The 15,479-nt window shown below is 43.3% G+C and overlaps 1 protein-coding gene across 1 annotated transcript in view; it reads left to right on the top strand.

Annotated features, from left to right (window-relative positions):
* The first annotated feature begins 11,555 nt into the window (after positions 1-11,555).
* The window catches only part of CLINT1 (clathrin interactor 1), a 47,617-nt gene continuing 43,693 nt past the window's right edge, over positions 11,556-15,479 (top strand). The window contains 1 exon segment of the mRNA XM_033073390.1: positions 11,556-11,675. Within this exon segment, the coding sequence (XP_032929281.1) occupies positions 11,635-11,675 (41 nt within the window). The 5' untranslated portion in view covers positions 11,556-11,634.

Genomic DNA, 15,479 nt, shown 5'->3' with positions numbered 1-15,479 from the left:
TGTAAAGTTAAGTAGATAAACAATTACAAGAATCAGAAGTACACCATGTAGAAATCTAGGGAAATCTAGTTTTTCACAGATTTTGTAAAGCTGTATGGATAGGGAAATTCTGGTTATTGTTTGAGTTCAAGCCTGACAAGAAAAAGGAAAGGAGTAGAGTGTTGTTTGGTTAAACTCTGCACTGCAGCCTGTGTCTGGGCTGCCTCAGCAAAAGAGGGCAACCAAAGAGTCCTTGTACTGCCCAAAGCTGTTAATTCTCTCCAGAACCAGATGGGACATAATTCAGCCCATGGAGTGGTGAGAAGATTCCAATGCTGTTCCTTACAGGAAAAATGAAACCCTTTCAACTGACTAGACACAGCCTCTGGGCACTTATGATTTTGTTGTCTTTATAACTTTGCTGTGAGTGAGCAGAATTTTCCTTCACCAAGTCACTTGCATTTTTTACATGACACACATTGGACAAGCTGACCAATACACAACCCCCTGGGAGCTCTCTGGGCTGGTTGCAGAGGCAGTGGTGGTATGAAGATGGTTTCAGCAGCTCAGTTATTCCTTCCTGACACTGCATATCCATGGCACACTTCTACACTTGGATTCAAGCAGTTTTTCACTGAGCCTTCATACCAAGATCAGAATTTAGGGAAATGAAACCAAGTATAATAATAATTCTATTCATTAAGGTTAAGGCTTGTAATGGTACTTAGCCATGAAAAGATGCAGCCAGTGGGATTTTCAAATTGCCTAAGTAGATTACACATCTAATTCCCATTGACAGCCAATGGGAATTAGGTCCCAAACTCCCTTAGGCACTTTCATAAATCCTATTAGGTGTCTGTCTGCATCTTTGTACGTTTAAATACCTTTGTAAACCTGAGCAAGGTTGTGTTCCCATGCTCCTCATGTTGTTTTCCAGGGGTTTGGAACTAGAACAAAGTCAGATCTTCTAACTTATTTTGTAGAAGTCAAGATTTGGAATGTGAACTGCAAATCAGGTGATTTTTTGGTACCTTTGGAACCTCTGACGTTAGAGGACTCTGGCTGAGATGTGTTCAGAGGTTGACTCATTGCTGCTAGACAAACTCTTTCATCATCAGCTCCCAATCCCTTCAGCACTGCCAGAACAGGTCAGGGAGCCCAGAACAGAGCCAGAAAGCTCAAGCCCTGTAGAGTTGAAGCTGAACACTCAAAAATGCTTCCTCTTTATTTGACAGTGCCATAAACACAGACAGAGATTACAGTGACAGCACAGTTCACTTGAATTTTGCCATGGCCCCAGCTGGTTTGTGTGCTCCTGGCTGAGGGACACATGGAAAATGTGCAGTGCTAATCAGACTAAGCTGATTCCCTGGAAGCACAGCAGTACAATTTTTAAAAGACCACAGCCATGGTTTTTCTAAGTCTTTGTGAATGCATCTTTCAGTGAAATGGCTCTGTCACAATGTGGAACCAGGCAGGCCAAAACGAAAGCAAACATTCCCCCTCCTCTGAAAGGCTCCAGTGTGATCACAACAATACCAGCTGAACTCTACTCGAAGCAAGAGCAGTGCTAGTGATTATTTAGAAAATAATTAACTGAACTTTACATGACATTCAGATGTTTCTTGGCTCAAATACAGTCTATTCCTCTGCTGAATTCTAGGGATTCTGCAAACAATGAGAAATATTTGCTTAATGGTAGACTTGCATAGCATGCTCATGTTGTGCTGAGTCACTGTATCAGCAAAGACAAATGCTGAAAAGAATGTCAGATAGAGAAAAAACTGCTGGATAGACTTTGAGTGTGATGAAGATTTGTCATAAATATGAAGCAAACATGGGGTGTTTTTATGAAAACGTGTTACTGGGTTTGAAGGCAGGGTTTTTTTCAGTTCCCCAAGGAGATTCTTCAAAGAATGTGGATTTTTGCTTGTTGAGATAAAACTGCTAATGTCATTGCTAGAAATGTGAAACAGTCTTTGGCTGAAACAAGAGTTAAATCCAGTACCCTGTTCATATCCACTCACAGCATATGAATAAAATTGTGCTAAACAGTTTTCTCTGAGGCTGGGATGATGCAAGACTTGATGGCTGATGTTCTTTCAACACTGGTGCTTGACATAATAATGCTTGATAACTCTGGAGAGTGGGCTCAAACTTATGTCAGGGTGACAGTGTAAACAGATGTGCTACATTTTTCCCTGAAAATCTGAATAGGGAGAAGCTTGTTGCTTGGCAGCCCAGAGAATGTTCCAAGACCAAACTGCCTGCTTGTAAAGAGAAAGAGAAAGACAGATTATGAAATGGTTGAAACAATGGGAGTAAAAAAGAAAAAAAGACAAAAACTGCCTTTGTCACCAGGGCATTTTTCCTCTTATTGATGGGTGGAAGGGCAGATGTCTGTGTTCATGTCACATACATGTGGGAACAGAGTGCTGGTACTGGAATTTCACACATCTGAGGGAAACTGCATTCTGAATTCTCACGAAAAACTGGCTATTCAATTTATTCTAGAGAACAACATCTTTAAAAACCATGACAGATCTACGAGAACAGACAGACACACCAGTGAAGTAGATGGCTGGTAAAAGAGGCAAAGGTTTCATATCTGTCCAGGGCAACTAAGTAAACTTATGAAACACTCACACATAATATCCATGTTCTTAAAAGCTCTGTTGTCAGCCACTGTTACCTGTTTTCCCCAAACAACAGTTGCAGTGTTTCACTTTCACAAAGATGTTTTTGTTAGGAAACAAACGTGTGCAGGTGCATTCTAAAACAATGTCTTCGAGGCCAGTAGTGGGGCTGGCTTTCATTTGTGAATCACAAAATAAAAATTACCTGAAACAGACTTTTTGCTAAGAGGGATTTATTCATGATAATAACTGTGGACCTGCTGAAATCAAGAAGATGGCAAATAAAAAGTACACAGATTGTGCAAAGCATAATGTAATCTCAAAAGAAGAGAGATGGTAGCTAGTAAATATTGGTATGGAAAGATAAACTCTGAGCAGCAGATGCACATGAGACACTTCCTCACTCAAAATGGAAGAATGTCTTAATGACTGCAGCTTGCAAGCTCCTTACTTAATGGAGTCCTGACTGGGCTAAACCATTTAACACAATCCTTTAGGCAATAAATAGCTTCTACTCACAGTATTGTAAAAATATCTCCAAACACAAAACATCCTTCATGTACACTAAACACAGGCTGCAATTGGAAAAGCTTTGATGTTGGACAAGCCAGAAGGGTTTGAGGAATGATTTGGAGTGGCTGGTGCAGGATGGGTTTGTGCTGCAGAAGAGCTCCAGTGGCTCAGCACTCCTCACCAGCCAGTGGAAGAACCAAGCAGCTTTGCAGGGAAGCACACGTCACTTAGAGCAGGGCCTCAGTGGCAAAGAGCTAAATAGTTTTTGAAAGATCTGATTACTGAACGGTTCCCTTTTATTGGCCATGTGCTTTCTCCATGGATGGATTCATTGGATGTGCAACAATAATTGAGTTTCATCCCAGGGGTGAAGTCCATTTGGCGACTTAAGTGCAGTCACTTGTCAGGATGGATTTTTCCACAAATGTACATTTTTCAAGTTTGCATGTCTTTTGTCAATACCTCGGCTCTCCAAGGGACAGCATGTCAACTTCCTACACTCTTACATTTGACTGGTACTGAAAATCCGTCTGCTGTGGTTCTCTGAAGTCTGTTTGATGGGGAAGGCTTTTTGACAACTCCTGCCTCTCTAGAGCTCTTACCTCTTTGTTTCTGTGGTAGGTTGGTTTGGGTTGTTTTTTTTTTTTTCCTTTTCCCAATAACAGAACCTTTTATTCAGCCCAACAGCATTTATGGTCTCTTTTTTCTCATCCTGTGTTCCAAAACAGCAAGGAGTCCCCAAAGTGATGAACTCTAATGAACAAGCACCTCAAAGCTTAAGGGATGCCAATATCTCCTCTCTCAACTCAGCCCTCAGCCTCCCTCCAAAGGTAACCATTCAGTTCATGACACAGTGGGAGACAGTAAATAAAAGCCACACCAATGGGAACCAGAGGAATTGAAAATATTGTAAATCAAGAAAGAAGCACGAAATTAACCCAGCCACTGCGTTCTGGTCTTGTGCAACATGTTTGTTTAACTGGGCAGTACTGAGCGCAAGGCAAAATTTTAGATCTGTCTGGCAATTATTCCAGAAGGAGGAGACAGGCAGCTGGGAATGAGCATCATTTTCTTCCCAAAGTGATCCTCAGCATCAGAGAAAGAGCAGATGGTTGCTCTCTCTTGCTCTGATGGTACCTAAGAATTGAAGGTCCAGACACAGTAAATTCAGTACTGAATGAATGCCAAGAACCTCACAGAAGAACTTTGGAACTGGAGATGATCAATACGTTCAGTTCAGTCTTTCACCTGATGGTAACTAAACAATCCTAAGAAAGAAGCTGTAGTAAATAACTGTAGATAAGGTTATTACTCAGTGCTGTAAAAAATCCACTTGAATCCCAGTGGAACAGATCTGGTTCTTTTAGACAAGAAATACATGCTGTTAATTTATGACATTTTTTTCCATCTGACATTTCTCCCAACTTAACAATAAACCTTATCAATTTCACCTTTCAAACTGAGTTTGGTCTTTCAACTTTCATTTCATTAAAACCTCAGTAGCTTTTATGCTGGTGATGGTGTTTGCAGTTTGCTTTTATGAAATACTAATAGCCAACAACAGCTTTTAAAGCTTTATTTTTGTAAAAAAATACAAACCAAAACAACCACATTCCATGCAAGCAACGGAAATAGAGAAGAAGGGATGAGGGAAGCATGGAAGTCAAAGTTGCTAAAACATCATTTCTTCCCCCTAACAGAAGTTACTCAGGTGGGAACTCTTCATGACAGGACTTGTATTTGCACTGTTTCCTATTATGTGAACTCAGACACAGAAAAGAAACTCATTAAACAGCACTTTCTGAATTATTATTTCAATGTAGAAAAATCAGCAGCACTTTTTTCCATTCTTTTCTTTGAAACACGACTGAATTAAAAACTGTGGTGGGTGAAAAAAAAAAAAAAGAAAAAAAAAAGCAGCATTTTAAGGCATTGTCTCCCAGTCTGAGATAGAAAGCCAGTTCCTCTGACTAAAACTGGCTGGATAATTCCAGCCTGGAGAGTCCCAGTCTGCCAGTCTGTGAAAATGTCTCCATCTACTGTGTTCTGATCCAAGTCCAGCTAAATATTCTGAAAAGGGGATTTTGAACACCATCCTGTGAAGTGCTACCGTGACAGTTTTAATTTCCAGCCAAAATGAAAATAAGAATAATTTTTGTCTGTTCAAGCACTGCTTTCAGTTCAACCTGGGTTTGTTTTTTAGCTTGCATCCCTGAAAATATGTACCATGACATTTAAGAGAAAAAGCTGCAGTGATTGCTTTAACCAGGTTTCTCTGCCTTACCAAAGAGCAGCTGCCCTGGACCACAGCTTGAAGATGACTTTGAATTCCATTTCCTTCAGATGTGTTGGGGCTATTTAGATATACCAAGAAGAAAGACTACAGCTCTGCTCTCTCATGGTCACAGCTGATGGAAAGACATAGTAGGGCTTTATCTGTGAGACATTTATGGCACCAGTTAATCTCTATGAGAATAGGAAAAGTGAAATGAGGTCTTCAGAGAGCAGCAAAGGAAACCTGTTTTCCTTTTTGTGTCTTGTGGTTGGATTCTCCTGCGTGTAAGACAAACTCCCTGAGGAACACTGGTAAGAGTGCTCTCCAAGGGGATCCTCAGTATCCAGCAGAACTCCTACTCCAGTGTTTCCACTCCTACTACATCCTTACAGAGCTTTCCTGTGGTATCTCACCCAACACAGCTGTGCAATTTCACAAAACACATCAAATCCTTAAGCCGGCCACCCCTGTATCTCATCTGATTGAAACTGGCCCAACAGTAATTGCAAGGGGACTGAAAGACACAAATACAGAGACAGGAGATCTCAGAAGATTTGTATCCTTAGGAAATCAGGCAAACAAGACCTTTCTGGCTCGGGGATCTGGCACAAAGCTGAGTGATTTGGACTACAATCAAACTGACAATGTAATAAATGGGAACACTTACAGGCTGCAACCATCCCCAAGAATTCTGACCTCACTAGTCTGGCATGTGCTTCTGGTTCAGCCCTGTTTTGCTACCAGTTTTCTAACTCTGGCCACTGTCACAGGCATTTTGGAACTTGAAACCCAGCCTGCTAACCAAGACAAATCTGTCAGCGGCTGACAGCTACAAAAAGCAGACAGTGACCTGTCCTTTTCTCCTCCTCCTGCAGAGTTAAAATGCCAGAGAGGTGAATTGTTGTCAGTAGACAAAAGAACTCACTGGAACAGCTGCACAACAGCAGTCAGCAACAATCCAGGCTCTAGAGTCTTAGAATATACCAGAGTTGTAACAAAAGACTGAGGAATCTGGACGTGAGTTTCTGAGAGCAGAACAAAGATCATGTGTGGTTCATATGAGACAATTCTACTGAGGATCAGCTCTCGAATACAAACTTCTAAATTTTCCATGGAAAGTACCATATCCACTTAAAGGAGGTGTCTAAGGGTGTGACAGAGACAGCTGTGGTGACATCAGGACATAACTCACACGGGGTTTCCCTGTATTTTAAACTTCTAACAGTGGTAACATTTTAAAACCTGTATCTCCAAAGCCTCCCCAAGAACAGTGTCAGATCAGATCACATCATCAGCCTGAAGGAAAGCCCAGAACATCTAATATTACCCATTAACTGGCAGTCCCCAAATCCCACATTTCCATCCTAATTTGGAGACATGCATACACTGCCAGTTACTAATGTGGGAGAAAATGAGAAACCAAAAAAACCCCAAGTAGTTCTGTAAAAATTGGAACTAATGAAGATTGCTTCCCTGGGGACATTTGTCTCACAGTTGATTGGTTTGATAATTAAATGGTAATATTTTGGCAGCGGGAATTCACCCCTTTCTAGACATCAGGGGATCCACAACAAAAAAGCAAAGCTGTGAATGCCCCAGGCACAGGAAAAGCCAGAATTTACTGCTTACTGGACAATGGAGAACCCTGAGAACTCTGACCTTAAATGCTGTTCATTAAAGACTGAGCACATCTTTTCAGGAGCAGTAACAATAAGGTCTCTCCTGTTCAGTCATTTATTTTGAGACAACTTGTAAGAATTCTGCATAAATTTGTAATTCACTTCGAGAGCAAACCTCATCTGAGTGAACTGGTTCAACCATTTCAAAAGACTGTGAGGAGACAGAGTGAAAATCCACAGTGCGGAATCAACCTTCATTTCTTCAGGCTAGAAAAAAGAGCAGCACTGGGCTGGATGGAGCCTGATGTTAACATTCAGCACAGCCTCCCTGCAGGGACTTCTGCCCAAGTTCTGCTGGCAGGAGAAGCTGTCTGAAGGGCAGGGCTGTCCTCCCAGTTCCTGAGATAAATCATCACCTCTGCCTGGCACTCCTAGACTTCCACATACATAACACAGGCAGTTGTAAGTTTAAAGCTTAAAATAGAAACATCTTCACTTCTTAGAAAACTTTGAAGTTTGCTACCTACATTCCTTTCCAGTGAGTCAGACAGGTCCTGGCCATGCAAAGCTGTTGGTAAATGGGTGCATCATCTCAGCAGGGCAGCACGAGGAGGGAGAGCATTGGAACATCACTCCCAGCCTTTTTTTCATGCTTTCCACCATTCCCCACCAATATTCCCTGTTAGTGCCTGCCCCCTCTCCTGAAATGAGTGTGATGTGGGCTCAGGTAGTGGAAGCTTCACAGAGTTCTATGCCCATGGAAGGGGCTGGATGATTTTGCCAGAGGTAAAACCATTCTGTGGCAGAGCAGGAAGACAGGTTCTGAAAGAGCCCACCAAGGGACCCTCTGGTTGGATTATGATGTTGTGCTGCTGGGATGTGTTACAGAAAGACACATTTGGACTCAGAGAAGCTGCAATTCTTCAAAAAAGCCTGGATGGTAACCAGCCTACAAACGGGAAACATTATTCCAGTGTTGCTTCTGCCCTACTGACTAATTCTTAGAACAAACAAACTTTATGAAATTCAGATTTCAGCTGTGTAAGTGGGTAAAAAGTGGAGCTTTATGAAATCATGGAAACAAATACTGCTTTAAATGAAAAAGTTTTTCTCAGTCTGTGCCATAGCCTCCCTATGCTGCCACAATCTGATTTTCCTTGATATTCCTCTTTTCCCCCCTTGCATTTTAATTGTAAATTAATCACTGACTTGGACATGTCTCTACTGTGCATTAATAAGGTTGATATTAACAACAATATTGCTCTCCAGGCATTTGGTATGTGCAAGACTTTTTGTGCACCAAATGGCCCATATTAACTTCTGGAATAGCCAGGTGCAAACTCTATTGCAGTGCTCAAATTAGTTCAATTTCTCTAACTGCTTCTCCTGTAATTGATGGCTCAAATTATAATAAAGTACAGTTCCTCTAGATGATATATGTTACAAGTACTACCTGTTATGCTGAATATTGCATTGCTTTGAAACTGCATTACCCTCTCCCTTCACCGATCAGATCTTTTTTTTTTTTTTTTAAGGGAATTACTTATGAACCAGAAAGTGTCTTCACATCATTCAGAAATTATACATATGCTCATGCACTTTATCAGCAGCTGACAGAATGGGGATGGCAAAATTACTGTCACTCATGTTGCATTCAATGTCACATAAAGACCTGCTTTTTACCATACCTTAAAATTGACAATAAATGCCAGTCATCTCTCCTTGCCCCATTACTGCATCCAGACATAGCAAGCAATGCTTAGAATATACTCACCTTCATCTTTTAAATCCTTGCTTCAGCCTTTCTTTCTTCTGCATATATTGTTATTCTCCTATGCCTGCACCTAAAATACTCTTTACCATTTTTTTTTCCTGAAGTATGCGATCACAGTGGGTTGTAAATACTTTTTCACATGGAAAAAACAATTTCTATAAAACAAACAAATCAGCCAAATCCTGATGGCTTATTGACCCTCAACTGTTTCAACTCAAATGTTATCCCTGACAGGAAAATGGTGAGGAATGGGTGCATTGATTTTGGGGATATGTGCACTTTGAGGTGTGGCTGAATGTGGACCCTGGAATCTGGCAGCCCCCTGTGAGCTGGCAGCTCTGCCCCAGCACTCTGCAGCTGCTCAAGGAAACCAGATCTAACAGGAACATCAATTTCATTGCACCACAGCAGAATCTGGGGAATTTGCAGTTCATCAGAACTGTATTTAGAAATCTGATCTTGATCCAGAATGGACTGAAGCCACACTTAAAAATAACAACATTCCCAGCCAATCAGAAAAGGTGTGTTTCTGCAAGCTCCAATTATTGTACCTTCTGTTATTTCTTCATTAAACAGAGGTTTCAAACATCATCAGCTCCTGAAGAGAAATGTCAGTGTGCTCACAGGAAAAACCAAAAGGTTGATATTAAACAGCAAGAGTGCTCACCCAGCTTGTTTTGCCAGGTGTTACAGTATGAAATTCAGCACCTCCCTCCTCCCAGCCCTCAATGCCTCTCATTTGTAGGGGCAGCAAAACTGGTGCTGAGTTCAGTTACACACCAACCACATCACCATTGGTATTGTGCTGCAGGTTAAAATATCATCTCAGGGCTCTGCAGCACTCAGAAATGAAAACTCTGTTAACAACTCTTATGAAGGGAACTGAGAAAAAAGCCATAAACCATCTCTAGGTGGTCATAGCAGAAATTAAGAACATTGCAAGCCTTAAGGCAGTAATATACAGTGTAGTAAGAAATCTATAGATTTCTAAATTTGCAGCTAATAAGGAAAAGAGTGCTAGGGAATTGTTAGGTACAAATTCTCACACTGCTTGAACTGGTAAAGCTATGAAGCAGACAATTTAAAACACACAAAAGGAACAATTTTGTCATGTGACAACACTGAATTCGCTGCCACGAGGTGTAGTGTAGGCTCATCTAAAAAGGCTCAAAAAGCAATCAGTTAAATTAAAAAAACAAATGTGCTCCTAAAGGAAAAGTTTTAGCATGAGTACTCCAGAGCTGAGTCCCTAAGCCACAGAAAACTGAAAATTTGAAAGATGTACTTGAGGACTGATCCATCCACATCCTTTACATTAATTAACCTCTTAGGAAGAGGATGCTGGATTTGATGATCTGCTCGGGAAGTTCTTGTATTCAGAGATTTCATGGACATGTTCAGGAGCCAGAAGTCATGGAAGTGTCTGTGTGAAAGATACTGCAGGATGTCAGAAAATGGGCACGAGTTCAGATGTTTAGCTTTCCTGACAAGTTCAGAGAACAACTAACTTTTAAAAGAAGTGACTTATTAGAGCAGCAAGTGCCATTGCAACTGATCTTCCTTGTGTCTTGTTTTGCGGGCTTTTTAGAATAACTAAAATGAAAATATTTTGCATTTGTCTCTGGATATAGAAGGTTGCAGATGTATATTGTCTTTTGGCAAAATGTATGTATTTATAACACAAACAAAAACCATACATCGAGAATGAAACTGGGTTATTTAAAACTCACATTAAATAGAATTTGTAAGAAAATAAATGTATGTAATGAAACTGTCTGACAATCCTGATTGTAAATTGACCTTGATGACTTCACTGTTTTCATTGTTACTGTGATTGCCGCTCAATGGACAATATCTGAAATGGTCTTGCCTGTTGGCAAGCGTGTTAAAGCAGCCAATATTCTCCTGAGGCAGCTTTTGTGTGATTGTTTTGTCAATCAACTCTGTCTTTCTCCAGAGGTGCAGCCAAGGCTCGTGGCTGTGCAGACTGTGGGGCAGCCCCATGCTGCACCTCCCGTCTGCTTTTCCAGCCCTTCTTTCCCAAATCCGCGTCTTGGCGATCTGGAAATTCCAGCGGCAATTCGCTCCAGACCGCACACCATGATCAGCAGATGGACGGCCATAAGGACAGGATGCTGCTCTTAAACCGAGTATAAAACCACATTCTGGTCCGACATGGATTCTACACCAGTGTTTTGACTTTAACCAACTCCTTCACAGCCTTTTTCCAGCCTGTGCCTCGCCGGGCTGCGGATCCAGGCTGCAGGGGTGCGAGGGAGGTGTGAGGGACGTTTGAGGGCGGGTTTGAGCCCGGCTGGCCGTGCTTCCCACATGGGCACAACCCCCCAGTGTCCCCGCGGTGTCCCCGCGGTGTCCCCGCGGTGTCCCCGCGGTGTCCCCGCGGTGTCCCCGCGGTGTCCCCGCGGTGTCCCCGCGGTGTCCCCGCGGTGTCCCCGCGGTGTCCCCGCGGTGTGAGACCGCCCATGAAGCCCTCAGGACAGGGGGGCGGCACCCTCATCCCACCCTGACCGATTCCCCCCGTCCCGTCCCGTCCCGCCTCCCGCCCCTCAGGCCCGCTCCCGGCAGGCCCCGCGCGCACACCCGCGAACTACAACTCCCGGCAGCCCCCGCGGCGCCCCGCAGGCTCCGCGCCCGGCCCCCCTCCCCGGGACTTCATCTCCCAGCACCCCGCGCGCCCACCCGACCCTTCATTTCCGGGAGCGGCGCCGCGTCCCTGGATCGGCGGAGGCGGCGGCGGCCGGAGAGCGGCGAACGGGGCCTCCTGGGGCCGGCGGCGGAGGGAGCGGGGCCGGGCGGGTCTCCGGGCGGTCGGCGCCAATGTTGAACATGTGGAAAGTGCGGGAGCTGGTGGACAAGGCGTGAGTAGGGCGGGGCGCGCGCGGGGGGCCGGGGGCGGCTCGGCTGTGGCCCCTCAGCCGGGCCCGCGCTCCCCTTGCCCCCCCCAACATGGCCGCGGCCCCTCCCCTGCTGAGGTGGCGGCCTCACACCCCCTCTGTGCCCGGCTGACCCCGGCCCCGTTGTCTCTGCCTGTTCCCGTCCCTGTCCCACGGTGACTGCCCGGGGTGGCTCCTGAACGCCCTCCCGGCGTGGCTTTGGGGCCCCTCCGGGGCTGCAGGCAAGCAGGAGTTGCTTTTCAGGTAGTCTGTGGCCTTTCCATTATGGCTGGCTGCTTTCCCGCCCCTCTCGGGCGTATCTGGGCCCTTGCAGCTCTGGCTGATCAGTGCTGCAGCTTTGGGTGCCCCTCCTGTGCCAGGGTCCCGGGCTGTGTGTGCCCGCTTTGGTGTACGAGCCCTTGGATTCTGTCTCTGCTGGATTGGCTCCCAGCGTGGCCCTTAGGCCTCGGAGGGGGAACAGACAAGTCTCTCACCTGCATGTTTTCAGTTAGCTTTCCCAGTTACGACATGCTCTCTCTAAAGTGTTTCCCTCCTTCGAAGGACAGCTTTGCATTCAATTGCCATTGACTCACAAGCCCCTGCCATTCAGAGGTGAAGCGTGGTAGAGAACTGAGATGCCCGTTCGCACCCCTTACACATTTAAATAGCTCAGATATTTACGAGTTTGTTTCCTTGAATAGAGCCTCCTCCCACTGAAAACTTGTCTATGGACTCGGTTGTCGTGAGTGTTGCGTTGCAGATGGAGAGCATGACGTTATTACTGCGTGTGTCAGCCACTCCCTTTGTTTTTGGCATGAGAAAAATTTGGTACAATGGAGAACTGAGCAAAGGTTGCTTTGCCTCCTTAAATAATAAGTGTATAGGGGAAAGCTTGGAGCACTTCTCCATCACTCTTTTCAGTGATGCCCAGTGATGAGACAAGGGACAGTAGACACAAACTTGAAACACAGAAGTTTTGTCTCAATATGAGGAAAAGTTGCTTTACTTTCAGGGTGTCAGAGTGCTGGAGCAGCCTGTCCAGAGAGCTCCAGTGGAGTCTCCTTCTCTGGAGATATTCAGAGCCTGGCTGGACGTGATCCTGTGCAACCTGCTCCAGGTGTTCCTGCTTTAGCAGGGGGTTGGGCTGGATGATCTCCAGATCTCCCTGCCAGCCCCGGTAATTCTGTGAGTTGAAGATGTCCCTGCTCATGGCAGGGGGTTGGCCTAAATGCTCCCTGAAGTTGCTTTCCATTCCTTTCCATTCTGTGTTCTATGAATTGTGGAATGCTAAGAGGAATAACTGACTGAAGATCTGTAAATTGGTATATACCATATGGTATTAATAGCAAATAGTTGTATGAGTCAAAAGTCTTCCAAAACTGTTTTAAGCTTTTAATTTTTTTTTTCTCTGAAGAGTTTTTAAAGGGCCCTGTGTGATGTATAGGCTTAAAGAAGGCAAACTGAAGTGTCAGCTTATTCATGATAATCAACTGTTTTGCTCATGGTGCTGTGTACTAGACTGGGACTTTTCTAGGCCAAGATTTGGATGATATTTAAAAACCACCATGATTAAATCTTGTCCTGAGGAAGTTATTTGCTTTTTGCAGCTTCTTGTATACAAAGTCAAACCTGGGTAAAGTAGTTTTAATAATGTGACAGAGGAGGTATTTAGGAGTAAAACCCTGACTTGAGTTCCAGGACCTTTCAGGGAAATAAAGTTTTTCCTAAGTTTTACTTGTGTACTTTTTTTTGTCTGTAGTATTCATGATCACTGTAGCATTATAATATTGTCAGTGTTTTTAAAATGTTTACTTCTAAGCATATAAGTTAAGTCCAACAGTACATCAAATTCTGAATTGGAAAAGACATTCTATTTCCAGAACAGGTGCAAGAAGCAAACATTGCCAATAATAAAAAATATTATTTTGAATAAACTTCAGTTTTCTGGGAATAACATTATCCAAATAAAGCAGATGCTTTTTCTTAAAAAAGGGGGAGGAGGGGCAGGACAAAAGTGGAGCCTGCAGAGTAAATAGTATTTACAGACATCAGGATCAACAGTCCCATTGTGTGTGGTGCAGATTTGTCATAATGTCTTCTGTCTTAAGGCCATGACTTAACCAAATTCTCTGCAGAGGAAGCTAAGTGATATAATCTGCCTCATAAATAACAGCTGATGCTGTGGCAGCAGCATACTGAATTTAACAAGAAACTGCCCTTCTTTCCATAAAAAGGGGATATGATTATATGAGGATTTCGAAAATGTGGAAATATCTTGAAATTTTCCTAGTTCAAACCTTGATAGCTTTGACAGTGCTTTTGAGTTCTGTATCTTGGTTCCATATTCAGCTGATTCTTATCTTAGAGTTTCAGTTTACTCATCTGGGGTTTATTTTTTCATCCTTATTTTTGCTTCAGTGGCTGAAAGCTTGGTTAGGTCAGCTATTTCAACATGGGGGACTTTTCTTACACAATGCTCAGATACTTTGGTGTGTGACGATTCTGTGAGCAATGATAAATAGCTGTGGGTTACTTAAAATGCAAAAACCCAGGTCAGAATGGTAACCTGTTAACATTCATGGAAGTCTTAGAAACAAAAAATAAGTTAGCAACTGCAAAATACATATGAGAAATTCGAATTTGTATTTAGTGATTTTGAAGTATTTGGTCTCTATATTTCTTTGGTGTGGTTGGAATTGGGCAGTGAGGTTCATCAGGTAAATTCTGATTTATAATTCTCTTCATACCACAATCACCTCTTATTTTTGTGGTAGCATTTTCTAGTAACTGCAGAGTATGGCTCTGCATCCTGTTGTGCATGAGACAGTTATTTTAGATACTGAGGGTAGTCCTGTTGGATTTGGAGTTTAGGAGGAGGACTGGCAGAGTATTAGATTGCTGTTCTAGGATGTGGTGGAATCCTTTTTTTACATGTCTTGTTCTGCCCTTTGCTAGCTTCACTGCTTTTCAATGCCAGTGCAACTCCCTCCCTTAAATATTAAGTACCTTTATTAGGTTTGACTGAACAGTAATACCTTGTTTCTGGCTGGGCATTGTGAATACTTCTGTAGTCTAAAATAAATAATTAATTAAACCTGTCTGTACCCAGTAAAATCTGCTTGTCATAAGGTTTATTATTGCAATTTCAAAATAATTGTCAAAATTTTTCCACCCTCCAGTTTCTTAATGGGTATTGCAGTGTGTTCAGGAGTTCTTCAAGTGTGTGGAATTATATTGAATTTCTGTTGAATTTCTGGCTAGTTTATAGTTTAGAAGGTGCAGGTCTACATACTCTTATTTCTTCTGGAGTAAATTCTATTTCGTATTATTATGTGAATAAATTAACTTAAGAAGGCAGCTTTTCACTTTTGTGTTCACTTGTATGGGTTCTTTTTCCCCAGTAATTCAAAACTGAACTGGAAAGTAAACAAAACAGTTGGAAAATAAATTCAGCCCTCTGTGCTGAGCTCCTTGGCTCCAGGACAGTGAACTCTGTTTAAATGGCAGAGGTTTCTAATGGCTCAGGGCCAAGGTGGTGCTTGGTGCAAAGTTGGTGAGTCAGGTGGCAGTTCTGAGTCACTCCTGAGGCAATGCCAGACATTTCTTGTCCCATTCTCTTTTGTCATGGGCTTCGGTGAGGGCTGCAGTGGAGCTGTGTCCCTCAGCATTCCAGGCAGGAGGTGGCCAGTTCCTGTGACAGAGCACAGAGGCACATGTCACACACTGGAGCTGCTGGTGGGAGTGTGAGCTGCAGCAACATTTGGCAGGTGGGAAGGAGTCTGGTCTCCC

Source organism: Catharus ustulatus, chromosome 15 (genome assembly GCF_009819885.2).
Source record: "Catharus ustulatus isolate bCatUst1 chromosome 15, bCatUst1.pri.v2, whole genome shotgun sequence".
NCBI classification, from domain to species: Eukaryota; Metazoa; Chordata; class Aves; order Passeriformes; family Turdidae; genus Catharus; species Catharus ustulatus.
This window is presented reverse-complemented; position numbering and strand designations above follow the sequence as displayed.